Source organism: Pelodiscus sinensis, chromosome 9, assembly GCF_049634645.1.
Source record: "Pelodiscus sinensis isolate JC-2024 chromosome 9, ASM4963464v1, whole genome shotgun sequence".
Taxonomy (NCBI): domain Eukaryota; kingdom Metazoa; phylum Chordata; order Testudines; family Trionychidae; genus Pelodiscus; species Pelodiscus sinensis.
In genome coordinates this window covers 60148285-60161532 of record NC_134719.1, presented here as the reverse complement: position 1 = coordinate 60161532, position 13248 = coordinate 60148285, and the positions used below count along the sequence as shown (strand labels likewise).

The following is a 13248-nucleotide window of genomic DNA, read 5'->3' as shown; positions in this document are numbered from 1 at the left end:
AGGAGTGTGGGCAGTCCTTTAGCTCCAACAAATGCACAAGCTCTTCTTTGAAGGTTATCAGTACTGTTTTATATTAAGCAAAATCAAAACCATTCACATCAGAGGCCTGGGCCTTAAATATTTGTAATCTCATTAACATAGGCACAGTACCAAAACCTTGTCTCTTTACTTACTTTTTTTGTTTTAAGGTTTAGTATATTTAACTAAAGGGCTTGATTAATAAAATGTTAAATATATTACCTTACGTTACTCCATTATTAAACCTAAAATGCAAACCTAAAAAGATATAACCCTCTTACTCCAACATCTCCACTTGGAAGAAACAGCATCTCCCTATCTGATTGGAGGATATGTTTCTCTTTCTCTCTTCTTCACTCCCTCCTTCCAATTTGAAAGAACTCCATTGTAGATAAATAGGTTCTTATGATAGAGCGAGGGTATTTGAGTTTGAAAAGTTCCCAAGTACTTGTATTACAGACATTTAAAAAAACTAAAAAATCCTTCAACGGTTTTTGGCAGTAGAACCACTACTTTCCATTGGGACAGTAGAACCAGTTCCTTAAAGAAGTTATTCAAATTTAATTCTATCTCTTTTACCATAAAGAAAAGATCTGGAGTGATTGGGCTTTTGTTGAACATCATAGATGCTCAAGTACAGGGGATTCCAAAGGAGACATTTCAGAATACAGGCAGACCCCGACTTATGCGGATCCGACTTATGTCGGATCCGCACTTATGAACGGGGCTTTTCTCGCCCCGGGGCTCACGGGCGGCGGGTCGCCACCCGTGTCCTCCGGGGCGAGAAAAGCTTCTCCCGGTCTCCCTGGTCTGCTGGGGGGGTCCAGCAAAACTGCTGGACCCCCCCAGCAGACCAGGGACACCTGAGCAAAGCCGCCCAGGCGGCGGGAGTCCCGCTGCCTGGGCGACTTTGCTCGTTTGCCCCGGAGCAAAGCCGCCCAGGCAGCGGGACTCCCGCCGCCTGGGCGGCGGCTTTGCTCTGGTGTCCCTGGTCTGCTGGGGGGGGGGGGGGGGTCCGGCGGCTTTGCTGGACCCCCCCAGCAGACCAGGGGGACAGGAGCAAAGCCATGGAGCATGCCCGCAGCGGGACAGCCCGGGCACGCTTGGGCTGTCCCGCTGCGGGCGTGCTCCGCGGCTTTGCTCTCCGTCTCCCTGGTCTGCTGGGGGGGGGGGGGAGGGGGGGGGAAGGGTGCAGCTAGTGGGACCCCCCCCCCCCCCCAGCAGACCAGGCTTTTCTTGCCTAACCCTGGGGTAGAGCAGCTGGGGGCTGGCGGGTTGGTCCCGCAGCGCCGCTCCGGACCAACCCGGCAGCACCCAGCTGCTCTGCCCCAGGCGTCCTGATTCAGCTGCTGCTGGTTAGTTTCAGCAGCGGCTAACTTGGGGATGCCTGGGGCAGAGCAGCTGGGGTGCTGCTGGGTTGCTCCAGTAGCGCTGAGGAGCCGCGCTACTGGAGCAACCCAGCAGCTCCCCAGCTGCTCTGCCCCAGGCGTCCCCAAGTCAGCCGCTGCTGAAACTGACCAGCGGCTGACTGCCTCGGGCTTCCTGTAGTCAGCTGCTGGTCAGTTTCAGCAGCGGCTGACTTGGGGACGCCTGGGTTTCTTAAGTTGAATCTGTATGGAAGTCAGAACTGGCATCCAGATTCAGCTGCGGTTGAAACTAATCAGTTTCAGCAGCGGCTGACGCCAGCTCCAACTTAAGAACAAACAAACATACAGATTCAACTTAAGAACAAACCTACAGTCCCTATCTTGTACGTAACCCGGGGACTGCCTGTACAACAAAAAAATCCCAAACCTTGAATTCAATCAAAATCAAAACCTAAAATCAGGTTTTGAAAATTTAGGAGTGGTATTTACATAGTAAACAAGATAGAAATACCATCAAACATACCAAAACAATTTGGAAAAAGTGTAACTGTGTGTATTTGTTAATTCTGTGATGACCCTCCTTAACCTTAGTGTCTCCCGTGCTTACTCACTTCAGAGGCTCCCAGCAGTTCTCAGGTTAGACATTGGCTTGCTGTTTGTTGAGCTACTTTCATCATTGGCCAACATGGGGAAAAGAGGGAAAACCAAACATCATAGTCTCTGTGGCCCCTCCAGGTTGTACAGCGTAGGACAAACCCTTGTACCAAAGCCAGTCTCTTCCTATTACTGAAATGGGCAGTTGGTGGAGGGGGAACCCAGGACCTGCCCTCTATGCTGGCTTCCAGCTCAGGAACTCTGTAATAACAACTGTCTATAAAGTTTCTGGTAACAGCTGCATGACAGCTATGCATCCCTGGCCCACTTCCCCGCAGCCTTCCCTGGCACCAGATGTTCTTCCTCCTTGTATCTGTTTGCCTTTTCTTCTCCCAGACTCTCCACCACACTTCCTCTTATCAGCTTCTTCCTCTCACACTGAGCAAGCAGAAGGGAAGCCCTTTTTAAACCAATCTCAAGAGGTTTTTAATTGGACCCCAGGTGTTCTAATTAACCTGTCTCCCTTGAGTCTGGAAACCTCCTAATTGGTTCTAGGTTAGGGGTCGGCAACCTTTTCAAACCAAAGAGCCAAACTATTTCAAAATTCAGAAAAGTGGTCAATGAAGAACCAGTGTGAGAGTGCCCATTTATATGACTGAAAATATGCAATTTAATATTATTATTTGACATAATTAGTAATAGCATAATTGAAACATTGTATTCACAGACTTTATTTAATGGGACTTCTGTTGCTACATCTTTGCACACATTTCTTTGAAGTTTATATCATAACTGGTCAAATTTAGCTTCATGCACACGTTCAGGCTGTGTTCTGTCAATCTTGAGCACAAATTACCTTATACTTCATGGCTTTGTATGTGACAGGAAGTTCTTTCCAAGTTTGCAGATTCAGATTATCATCGTGCTCCAATTTCTTCATGTCAGCCCATTTGTGCCATTTTGCCAGTTCTGCACGTTGTTGAGCAAGGCATTCTAAATCAGAATTCAGCTTGACGAATTTTTCCATCCAGGTACATAACTCACTGAAATCTGCTATTTCCATTTTCAAATCGCTGACTGAGATGCCTGGAATGACTGTCAAATCCAGTTCTTCAACAGACGCTTTATATGAACAAATCAAAAACTTAAACAGAGCATTGGTTGCAAAAGTCAACAAAATGAGACTTGAATGCCATCAAGAGCTCAGAAACAAACCTGGCAAGCTGTTGCAAATCAAGGCTGTTTATTTGTATTCTCTCTCTGATACAAATCACGAAACATTCACACCTTTTGAAAGATTACGAGTCTTCCCATCTTGATATCTTTGAAGAAAGTGAATTTTAACTCAAATCCAAGCATTGCCTGCTGCAGTCTCAGGACTGTATTTTCTTGCCATGTAGCTTAAGATTCAGCGTCTTCAAACAACCAGTTATGTTGACAAGATAGTAAAACTTGAGCAAAAAGTCATAGTCTGAGCGCTTGGTGTGTTTGACACCCTTCGTATCCAAAAATGACTTAATTTCATTAATGCAGGTGGCAAAATAAGACAAAATTTTGCCACAAGATAATCAGCAAACGTTGTGCATTTACAGATCTGAGTGTTCAGAATCTACTTCCTCGAACTGTCGCTGAAATTGACTGTGATTAATGGCTTGTGCAAGAATCCAGCTGACAATGCGAATGACCAGTCTCATTAGATTTCTGACTTTGGTTCCACAAGATTGCGTACAAAGTGCACAGTGCAATAAATGTTCAAAAGCGGGTGGTTCAGTTGTTCTGGCAAGAGTAGGGAATCCCCGAATTTGCTGACAATGCTAGATGTACCATTTGTACCCACAGACACAAGATATCCAACTGTATTTTTCTTGTTTACAAAGTTCATCACAGTTTTAACCCTTTGTTTGATTTTTTTCATTGGTAATATTGCAATTACTTCTTTGTGCACAGCACTTCCGCAAATATATTGTCCCAGAATACACAACTGATTGTCACATGTCAGTTGTCTCATCCAAAGCAAATGAAAAATAAGTAGCTGTACTTAAATTTTGCATTTGTTCCTTGTAGATTTGATGGGCCATTTTCACAGCTCTGTCATGATCTGTTTTTGCAGACAATGGCATGTCTTGAATTTTCTGTAAGATTTTTGTCCTTGCTGTGAAACTCGTCAAATAGCTCATGACCAAATTTTAACATGCAACTCTTCACGTAATCCCCTTCAGTGAAAGGCTTCTCCTCTCAAATAGTGTTGTAAGAGCTCACAAAACTTGCGGAGTTTAGGCTCCCGCCTTTCTTTGACCAAGCCAGCGGGCTATTTTGTCCAATGTTCATTTTTTTGCTGCAGCTCCCCACAGGCTTTTTTGTGTGTCACCCTTCAGGTATATTGTAGCAAATGCGGCATGTTTTGTCATGAAATGCCATTCTAAATTCGATTTTTTTGTTTTGTTTTGTTTTGTTTCATTTTCCTTGAGGACAGTATCTCACTACAAATGAGACTGTGGAGATCCAGACCTCTCCATGAATGCATAGAAGTCTGTCCACTCTTTTTTGAAAATTTTGGTACATGTCATCTCTTTCTTTTACTGTTAGGGGGTCAGAGTTCACCATCACTTATAATGATGGAAAGATTTCTCAACCAATCAAATAATAAGAGAATATACATTACCTTCAATGAGTGGAGAGGATTGATGGTTGTTAAAACGAACAGTTAAAGGTGAAATAGACAAGGGCCATCTTGACATGAGTAATTACCTGTTTTTAAAATTTTGAATTTTTCATTTTTAATTAAAAAAGTTGCATGTATTTTGGGAATGACAAAAGAGCCATAGGTTACAGACCCATGATCTAGGTGTTTTTAATTGGCCTAATTGCTCTGAGTCTACCAGGTTTGTGCTGCTTCTGGATCAGCTGTTGTTAGTCTACCCTAAGAACAGAGACCTATTTAATCTGGGGCTAATATATTTCCCCTCTACTACTTTCCTGTACCCCTCTGACCTGACTGTCATACTTCAGTACATTCCATTTAGTTTGTCAAAATAAAGAAAATAAAGATTTGAGTATCTTGAAATGTATATAAAAAATCTCTTTGTAGTGTACTGAACACTCTGATGGCACTCAATAAACAGTAAATATTATAAACTAATTTTTCCCTCGTGTTCCAGGAATTGTCAAGTTGTGGGTGGAATAAGAAAGAGAAGTACAGTTCTGCACCAAATGCAGTTGCATTCACAAGAAGGTTCAATCATGTGAGTTCTTGCATATTATAATGGCAACACGACTATGTATCTGTTAAAAATCATCCAAGTGGAATGTTTAATCTATATGCTATTTGTCATTTACTACTAAAGATTTGGGGGTTGACATGGCTGTGATGTAAATGACTTCCTTAGGTGAAACTGTGATTAATTTAGAGCAAGTCAACTTTGTAATAATTCACATTCTTTTTAAAGGCCTGCTTGTTCTATAAACTGGTTTGTTTAATAATAAATTTTGATGAATAAAACAAGGAAAAGAGGTTAAGTGGGTTTTCCCATAGATATTTGCTATACACTTCCTTTTATAAGGCGATCTGGGTGAAGGATTTAATGTAAAAAGGATTGTTGATGAAATAGAAACATTTTCCCATTATAAGACTATTTAGTGACTTTGATTTATGTAGCAGTTCTTGTCCAAAAAAAGATGTTGAATTCCATCAGAATGATTATTGAGCTTCTGAGAAGACTGTTGAAAATGTGGCTAGATGGTCATATACCGCCGCTAATCCCAATTTATGAAAGGTAGTGAGAATCTGACCACTGAAAGCAGATGGTTTAAGTTTATTACAAATCTCAAACAGCCTGTCCTACTGTGCTAAAATGAATTGCCAATGAATCTCCTATTTGAGCTAATTTCTCAGCCAGAAATGACCTGAAGAAGAGCTCTGTATAGCCCAGAAACTTGTCTTTCACCGGTTTCCAGTTTGTCCAGTAAAACATATTACCTCACCCACATCTTGTGTCAACCAATATATTTCCATTTGCTTAAGCTTATGAAATCAGTTTGCCATTTTTGTTTAGTTTTATTTTAAACTAACTTTTTAAATAAGTCCTTGATGTTATATTTCTATAATGCCATATTTTTGTATATCAGATGTGGTAATTCTCCCCTCTGGAGTCTTTCAGGGCTCTTTCCTTGAATGACTCTATGCTTTAACCTCGGCTTTCCTTGTTCTCATGCAAGAATTTAACAGTTGCTTCTGTGATTAAGTCTGATAGCTTTGAATCTCACCTCCCACTGTCTCATCCCTCTGTCATCTTCCCTGGGCATCCATACTCCTGCTCCGCAGAGGAGCTCTCTCCCTAGGGCCCCGCCCTGCTCTTTTCATCAGAACAGGTCGGATTTTTCCTGACGAAGGGGCTGCAACAATAATAGAAGCAGCAGACGTCCCTCCCGCTCGTCTTCCGACAGGAGGGCAGGCCCCTGCAGCAAGCCCCAAGGCCCCAGGCCAAATCTCTGAAGGTGCAAGCAAGGACAGTGCACTAGTCTCAGACTGGAGACCCTTTACCGATCACCTTTTCATCTTCCATCCTGCCTGATCCCATATTACGATGGACCACTGGGTCCTGGATGTGGTAAGAAGGGGACACTTTATTCCCTTGTACTTCCACCCCCCCTTCCCATTCACCCTTCCCTTCCCTCTTCAGGGACCCCTCTCACGAGCATCTTCTCAGGGTGGAAGTGCAGAAGCTGTTACCCATCCCCAGAAAAACAGAAGCTAGGGACACCATTCCTACCCATCCTGACTAATAGCTATTGATGGACCTAACCTCCATGAATCTATCTAGCTTTTTTTGAACCCTGTTAAAGTCCTAGCTTTCACTACATCCTCTGGCAAGGAGTTCTGCAGGATCTCTCCCTCCAAATCAGTGTCGGGGAACTGAGAGCTATTCACCTTGTCTGGGGGGGGGTTTCCTTCCGCAGCTTCAAAACTGGTGCATTTTGATTTTGACCGGCAACACGGCTGCAATGTTTTATATAAACAGACAGGGTGCAAGGAGGCTCTCCTCCTATGGGAGTATTCATCTGGTGGCCACTAATCTCCCTGGAGCCCAGAAGGAGCTGAAGGATTGCCTCAGGTCCTTCAAGGGGCACGAGTGGTGTCTCAGGGCAGATGTAGCCCTCTCTATTTTCCGCAGGTGGGGGTTTTCCCCCTGTACCTGTTTGTTTGTGACCTGCATCAATAGGAAGTGTCCCCGGTTCTGCTCTCTATTCAGCCACAGCCTGGGGTCTCTGGGAGATGAGCTCATGATCCCCTGGCCTCGGGGACTGCTGTGTGCCTTCCCCCTTTTCTGGTAACCCTCAGGGTCAGGGAATTCCAGGCCTCAGTAATCCTGATAGCCCCGGCAGCATTGGTTTCCAGACCTCCTCACACTCTTAGTGGAGTGTTTGAGTGTAAATGACTAACCGTTTAACTGACTTGGTTAGTGAAATTACTGTAAATTGGAGTATGAAAGACTTCTGTAATTGAGGACTGTGGAGAAAAAGAAGCAGGGAAGCAACCGAGTCTAGATCATCTGTGATAGAGCAGGTTAGATAGATTTCTTAAATATCTCCAGTGATGGAGATTCTACAACCTCTCTAGGCAACGTATTCTACTGTTTAACACCCTGACAGTTAGGAATTTTTTCCTAATGTCCAAGCTAAACCTCCCTTGCTGCAGTTTAAGCCCATTGCTTCTTGTCCTATTATCAGAGGCCAAGGAGAACAATTTTTCTCCCTTATCCCTGTGACACCCTTTTAGATACCTAAAAACTGCTATCATGTCCCCTCTTAGTCTTCTCTTTTCCAAATTAAACAAGCCCAATTCCTTCAGTCTTCCCTCATAGGTTGTGTTTTCTAGACCTTGTAATTATTTTCATTGCTCTTCTTTGGAGAAAGTGAAGGTGGTCCATCTTTTTTGAAATGTGGCGCCCAGCACTGAACACAATACTCCAATTGAGGCTTAATCAGTGCAGAGCAGAAGAATGACTTCTCGTGTCTTGCTCACAACATTCCTGTAAATGCATGCCAGAATCATGTTTGCTTTTTTTTTTTTTTTTTTGCAGCAGTGTCACTCTGTTGACTCATTTATTTAGCTTGTGGTCTACTATGACCCCAAGATCCTTTTCTGGAGTACTCTTTCCTAGACATTCGTTTTCCAACTGATTGTTCCTAAGTGGAGTACTTTCAATTGTCCTTATTAAACTTCGTCCTATTAATCTCAGACCATTTCTCCAGTTTCTCCAGATAATTTTGAATTATGACCCTATCCTCCAGAGCAGTTGCAACCCCTCTGAGCTTGGTATCCTCTGCAAACTTAAGCATACTCTTATGCTATCATCTAAATCAGAGGTCACCAACCTTTCAGAGGTGGAGTGCCGAGTTTGGACCGATTCACCTCTATGTGCAGGTTTGAGTACTGGTCAATAATAGTCCTACTTACAACAGCTTCATTAATAAATAAATTAAGATGCAGTTGTTACTGTTTAGTGTGATCCTTGGCCTTGCTCAGTTCTCCGATCTCGAGCTCATAGTTTGAACCTGCCAGCTCCATTTCCCAGTGGCAGCAACCCTCGCACTTGCAGCTTCAGCATTCCTTCCCCTCCCCCCCACTTTCCGTTCCCAACCTGCCCGTAGCTGCAACACCCCCTCCTGTCCCCAACCTGCCCGCCCATGGCTTCAGCATGCTGCGGCAGTAACCAGCCCGGCCGCCACGTGTTCTAGGCCTGAAACGCCATCCACCCCACAATGTGGCCTCAGCCAATGGCAGCTGGCCACTCACGGCTGCAACACTCCCCTCCTCTGCAGTCCCCAAGCTGCCCGGGGCTTCAACACACACACACACACACACACACCCTGGTCCTGAGGCCACTTTTGGCTTCAATACCCCTGCTCTAGTCCCCAAACCCCTCTCCCCTTCCCAGTGCAGCCCTGGGCCATCCCCGTCAGCAGAGCGGCCACAACACTTACCTTCCAGGAGCAGGAGGAAAGTGAGAGTTCCTGCAGAGGTGGGCAGGCTTAGATTTTTTTTGTGCATCATTGTGTAGGTACGCACATTAAAGGAATATTGGCACAGGCTGCCAGGGGAGGTGGGATGGGGCTGAGCTCCCATCTCCCATGCCAAGGAAAATCGGCTCCATGTGCCATTTGTGGTGCACATGCCGAGGGTTGCTGATCCCTGATCTAAATCATTGGTGAAGATATTTGAACAGAACCAGTCCCAAAATAGATCCCCTGCGGAACCCCACTTGTGATGCCCTCTGAACCGTAAATAACTACTCTCTGAAAATGGTTTTTCAGCCAGTAATGCTGTGGTAAGTTACCTTAGAGTAACCCCATCTAGGTTGTAGTTTAAGCTCATTGCTTCTTGTCCTATCATCAGAGGCCAAGGAGAACAATTTTGGTCTCTCCTCTCTGACACACCCTTTTAGATACCTTTAGATACAGTCTTCTTTTTTTAACCCTTGTCCTGTGGTGAGTCAGATAAGGCCTGAAAATCATTTAATGATTCTTCCCTCAAACTTGAGGAATGGGGTGGGAGTAGATCCCAAACAACTATACACATCCAACAAAATGCATCTCAGGGCTTCTTAGCATTAATACTTTGAATAGCCAATTTCCAGACAACCTCCTGGATCACTCCCATCTTCTTACTGATTCTGTTCCTCCCTTAACTATCCAGTTTTATACAGTTTCCTATTGCTGTATTAGTTAGTGACCTTGATGATAATGACTTATTTCCAGAGATTTGTATTTTGGGTGTAATTCCCCCATTGAAGTCATACAGTCTTTTTGAGGAGCTCAGGTTAGCTAAAATTAAGTGATCTATAAAATTACAGACTCTGTCTTGATTAGGTATACTGCATGTCAAACTTTCTCTGTTCCAATGTACACTGAAATTTTGACAAATTGTACCCCAAAGCAATACCCTAGCACCCTCATATTTACCATGATATAATTATGATGATTTTGTACAAAGTAGGCCTTGAGAGGTATCATTTTATAAGTCTTAATCTGCTGGATTGTATATGCTATCCTTGTAAGTGAAGTTGTGTTACTAAAATATGAGGCTGGGAATACCACAACCAGCCTTGTAGGTGCAACCGGGGAGAGGCCAGATAGTTGATCACCCACTAAGGGAAATGGAAATACACACAACAATTAGGGACTGAGATAGCACATACGCATTGGAGGCTGTTTGACTCTTATCACAGCAAATTATCTTGCCAGTAATCAGGAAGAAACTATAAAAGGAGACTATCACTTAACTTTTGTCTTCACTTCCCTGACAACTTGACACCTGAAAACCATGTTTGGAGAGCAAAGACTGAACAAGGGAGGTGGTTGCAGGGCTGAAGAGATTTCTAGTCTGTATATGGAAGATAAGTGGCCCGCTTATATTGTCTGTGAAGGTGAGATTCAAATCCTGTCTAGTCTATAAAACTCAGAATATGGTGTTGTTTTTTCCTTAGATAATCAGCTTTGAGTTGTATGCTATAACTTACACTCACTTAAAATCTACCTTTCTGGTTTACGTTTTTTACTGGAAACTGAGTATTGATTAAAATGTAAAGGGAAATCTGCTCAGGAATAGGAACTGGTGCTTTGTCCTCTCCACGTTCAAGGAGAGGTGGACAGGGAAATGAACTTCAACTGGTCAGGCTTCTGACTCGGGAAAGATGGTAAAGCTCTGGAAAGGAATTGGAAATGAATATTAAATCACTTATAGATGCTTTTCAGCAGTATTGATCCACTGACTTTGGAAGCAACAACGATCGTGTGCAGTAGACTGAAGTTCATCAAGAGAACTTTGTATCGAGCCACCAACTTTTGTCTATCATTCATGTGTATGCACATTTGGGCTCTTGGGCTAGCTCTGAGCATTCTCAGCTCAATTACTTGCATGGATATAAATGCAGTGCAATATGAGTGTGTACTGCAGTGTACCCCTTGCTGCGGTGTCTTGTTGGTCATTTTCTTAGTGCTTTGTGGAATGCCATGGATTCGCTCATGGATTGTGGGAACCAGATTCTTATTTCCCTGAAATGTCACTTTCATGAACACTACACAGCTCATCATAAATCATATTTATGCTGACACAGGATGCATTATCCTCCTGTATCTGTAGAACTTGCAAGTGCAGTGGCTAGATGCTGTTGAATACCAGTGGCAGCATGGCATTTTTCTGACATCATGTAGTATTACTGTATGGTGGATTGCTGCTTCTGTGCCCAAGAAACCAGCACTGATTGGTGTTATCACATCATAATGCAGGTGTGGAATGACAAGCAGTGACTGCAGAACTTGTGGATGAAAAAGCCAGAGTTTGGATCTGTGCACCAAGCTTTACCCAGACCCCTACCTGAGAAGTACCATAGCTAAAATTGCACTCATAGAGGAGAAGCAAATGGTGGTTACACTTTGGAAATTTGCAGTGCTGGATTGCTATTAGTCAGTGGGCAATCAGCAGAGTTGGATGAACAACTGCCCCCTCTCCCCCCAAATTAATTTTCCAGTTACGGCCATTAACTATCTACTGCTGCACAGGTCTGTAACTGGGTAATATACTAGAAACAGGATGAATTTGCAACAACAGAGGTTCTCAAACTACTGTGGAGTGATAGCATGCATATCCTATTCTGGCACCAGCCCATCTTGTGACTGAGTACATCAACAGAAATGGATACTTTTCCATGATTATGGAAGTTCTAGTGGTTCCCTGGGACATTTCTGTAATATCTGTGGAAAAGTTGGTAAAAGTACACGATGCTTGCATTATTAAGAACACAAGACTTTTCGGAAAGCTGTAATCAGGGATGTTCTTCCCAGAGAAGCAGATTACCATTGACGATGTTGAAATGCCAATTCAGATTGGACCTCCCTGATCTGGAACCGTTGGGACCTGACCAGTCCCAAACCAGGGAACTTTCCAGACCAGAGAGGGTTCCCTGCCATAGCCGCCAGCTGCCAATTCTGCCACCTCCCGGGGAGGGGGAGGATGGGCACTACCTCTAGCCCTGGCCGGACTGCCTGCTGAGTTTCTGACCCTGCTGCTGATGCCCCAGCCAGACTGCATGCCTGCTGGGTTTCAGTATTTCACACTGCCATGGGCTGCCAGAGACTCTGGCCCTGTGCTCTTGCGGGCTGCCAAAGGCTGGCTATAGCATTGGTTGGGCTGTCAAAGGCTTGGCCTCCGGTCCCAGCCCCGTGGCAGCCCTTGAGCTCTGGTCCCATTTCTGCAGGCTGCCTGGAGCTCTGGTGCCATGCTCCTGTGGGCTGGTGGGGCTGCTGCCAGCCCCAGCCATTGTCCTCCAGCTATGGGATGCAGAGGGCTTGGCTCAGGCTCCTGCCCCATAGCAGTCCACTGGCTGTGGCCTTGCTTCTGAGGGCTATCTGGGGCTCTGGCTGTGGCCATGGGCTGTCACCAGCCCAGTCCTGTGCTGCTGGAGGCTACCTTGAACTGGTACTACTGCTGCAGGCTGCTGGTGGGGCTGCCTCCAGCCTGTCCCTCTGCTTCATCCCAGCCCCTCCTGGATTGCTGTCCTGCTACTAAGCTGCCAAGGTTCTTTGATTCATGAATGTCCTGCTGGACCATGGATGTGCCAGACCAAATAATTCTGGTTTTGGGGGATGCAACCTCTAGTGATTCTGGGGGACCCAACCTACCCTTTCCTCCCCTGACTCATGAAACTTTTTACTGACTACCTGAATAACATCAAAGAAAGAGCCACCTTCTGGCCAAGCAGATGCAGGATGGTTGCTGAATATGTGTCTGGTAGATTGAAGGGACTCTGGTGCTGTTTACTCACTAGATTGGATATAAACAATGGAAATATCCCCTTCTTGATAGCTGCATGTTTTGTGCTGCATATCTGTGAGGTGAAGAGGGAAGAACTACTGTGAGGGTGTGAGTGAAGAATGAGCGTATTATCTGCTGAATTCCAGCCAGCCATGGAGCAATATAGCCGAGGGAGTCCTTAAGACACTTAACAGTCTGCTTCAATAGTGTGGTTAATGTTTTTATGAAATAATTATCCTGAGTATGGAGATTAAATAGCAGGAGGCAGTAATCCATCCATCTGAATTCTGTACTGCTTTGTGTTGACCAATAAAAATACACATTCTAACCCCCCCCTTCCCCAGAACGTTGCACACAATAAAGAAACAGACAAAATTGAAGTGCTATTAAAAAGCATCAAGCTGAGAACCTGTAGCCAGCTTTCTAAGGGGAGTGAATTATTATTTAATACTCAAA

The 13248-nt window shown here is 44.5% G+C and overlaps 1 protein-coding gene across 7 annotated transcripts in view; it reads left to right on the top strand.

Moving 5' to 3' along the window:
* The window catches only part of RALGPS2 (Ral GEF with PH domain and SH3 binding motif 2), a 212941-nt gene that overhangs the window by 51256 nt on the left and 148437 nt on the right, over window positions 1-13248 (top strand). For 6 of the 7 annotated variants that reach the window (XM_075936867.1, XM_075936866.1, XM_075936865.1 and 3 more), the window contains exon 7: window positions 5138-5221. The exons of the other annotated variant lie outside the window; for it this stretch is intronic. In XM_075936867.1, the coding sequence (XP_075792982.1) occupies window positions 5138-5221 (84 nt within the window). The remainder of the gene's footprint in view (window positions 1-5137; window positions 5222-13248) is intronic. 7 annotated transcript variants of the gene reach the window in all.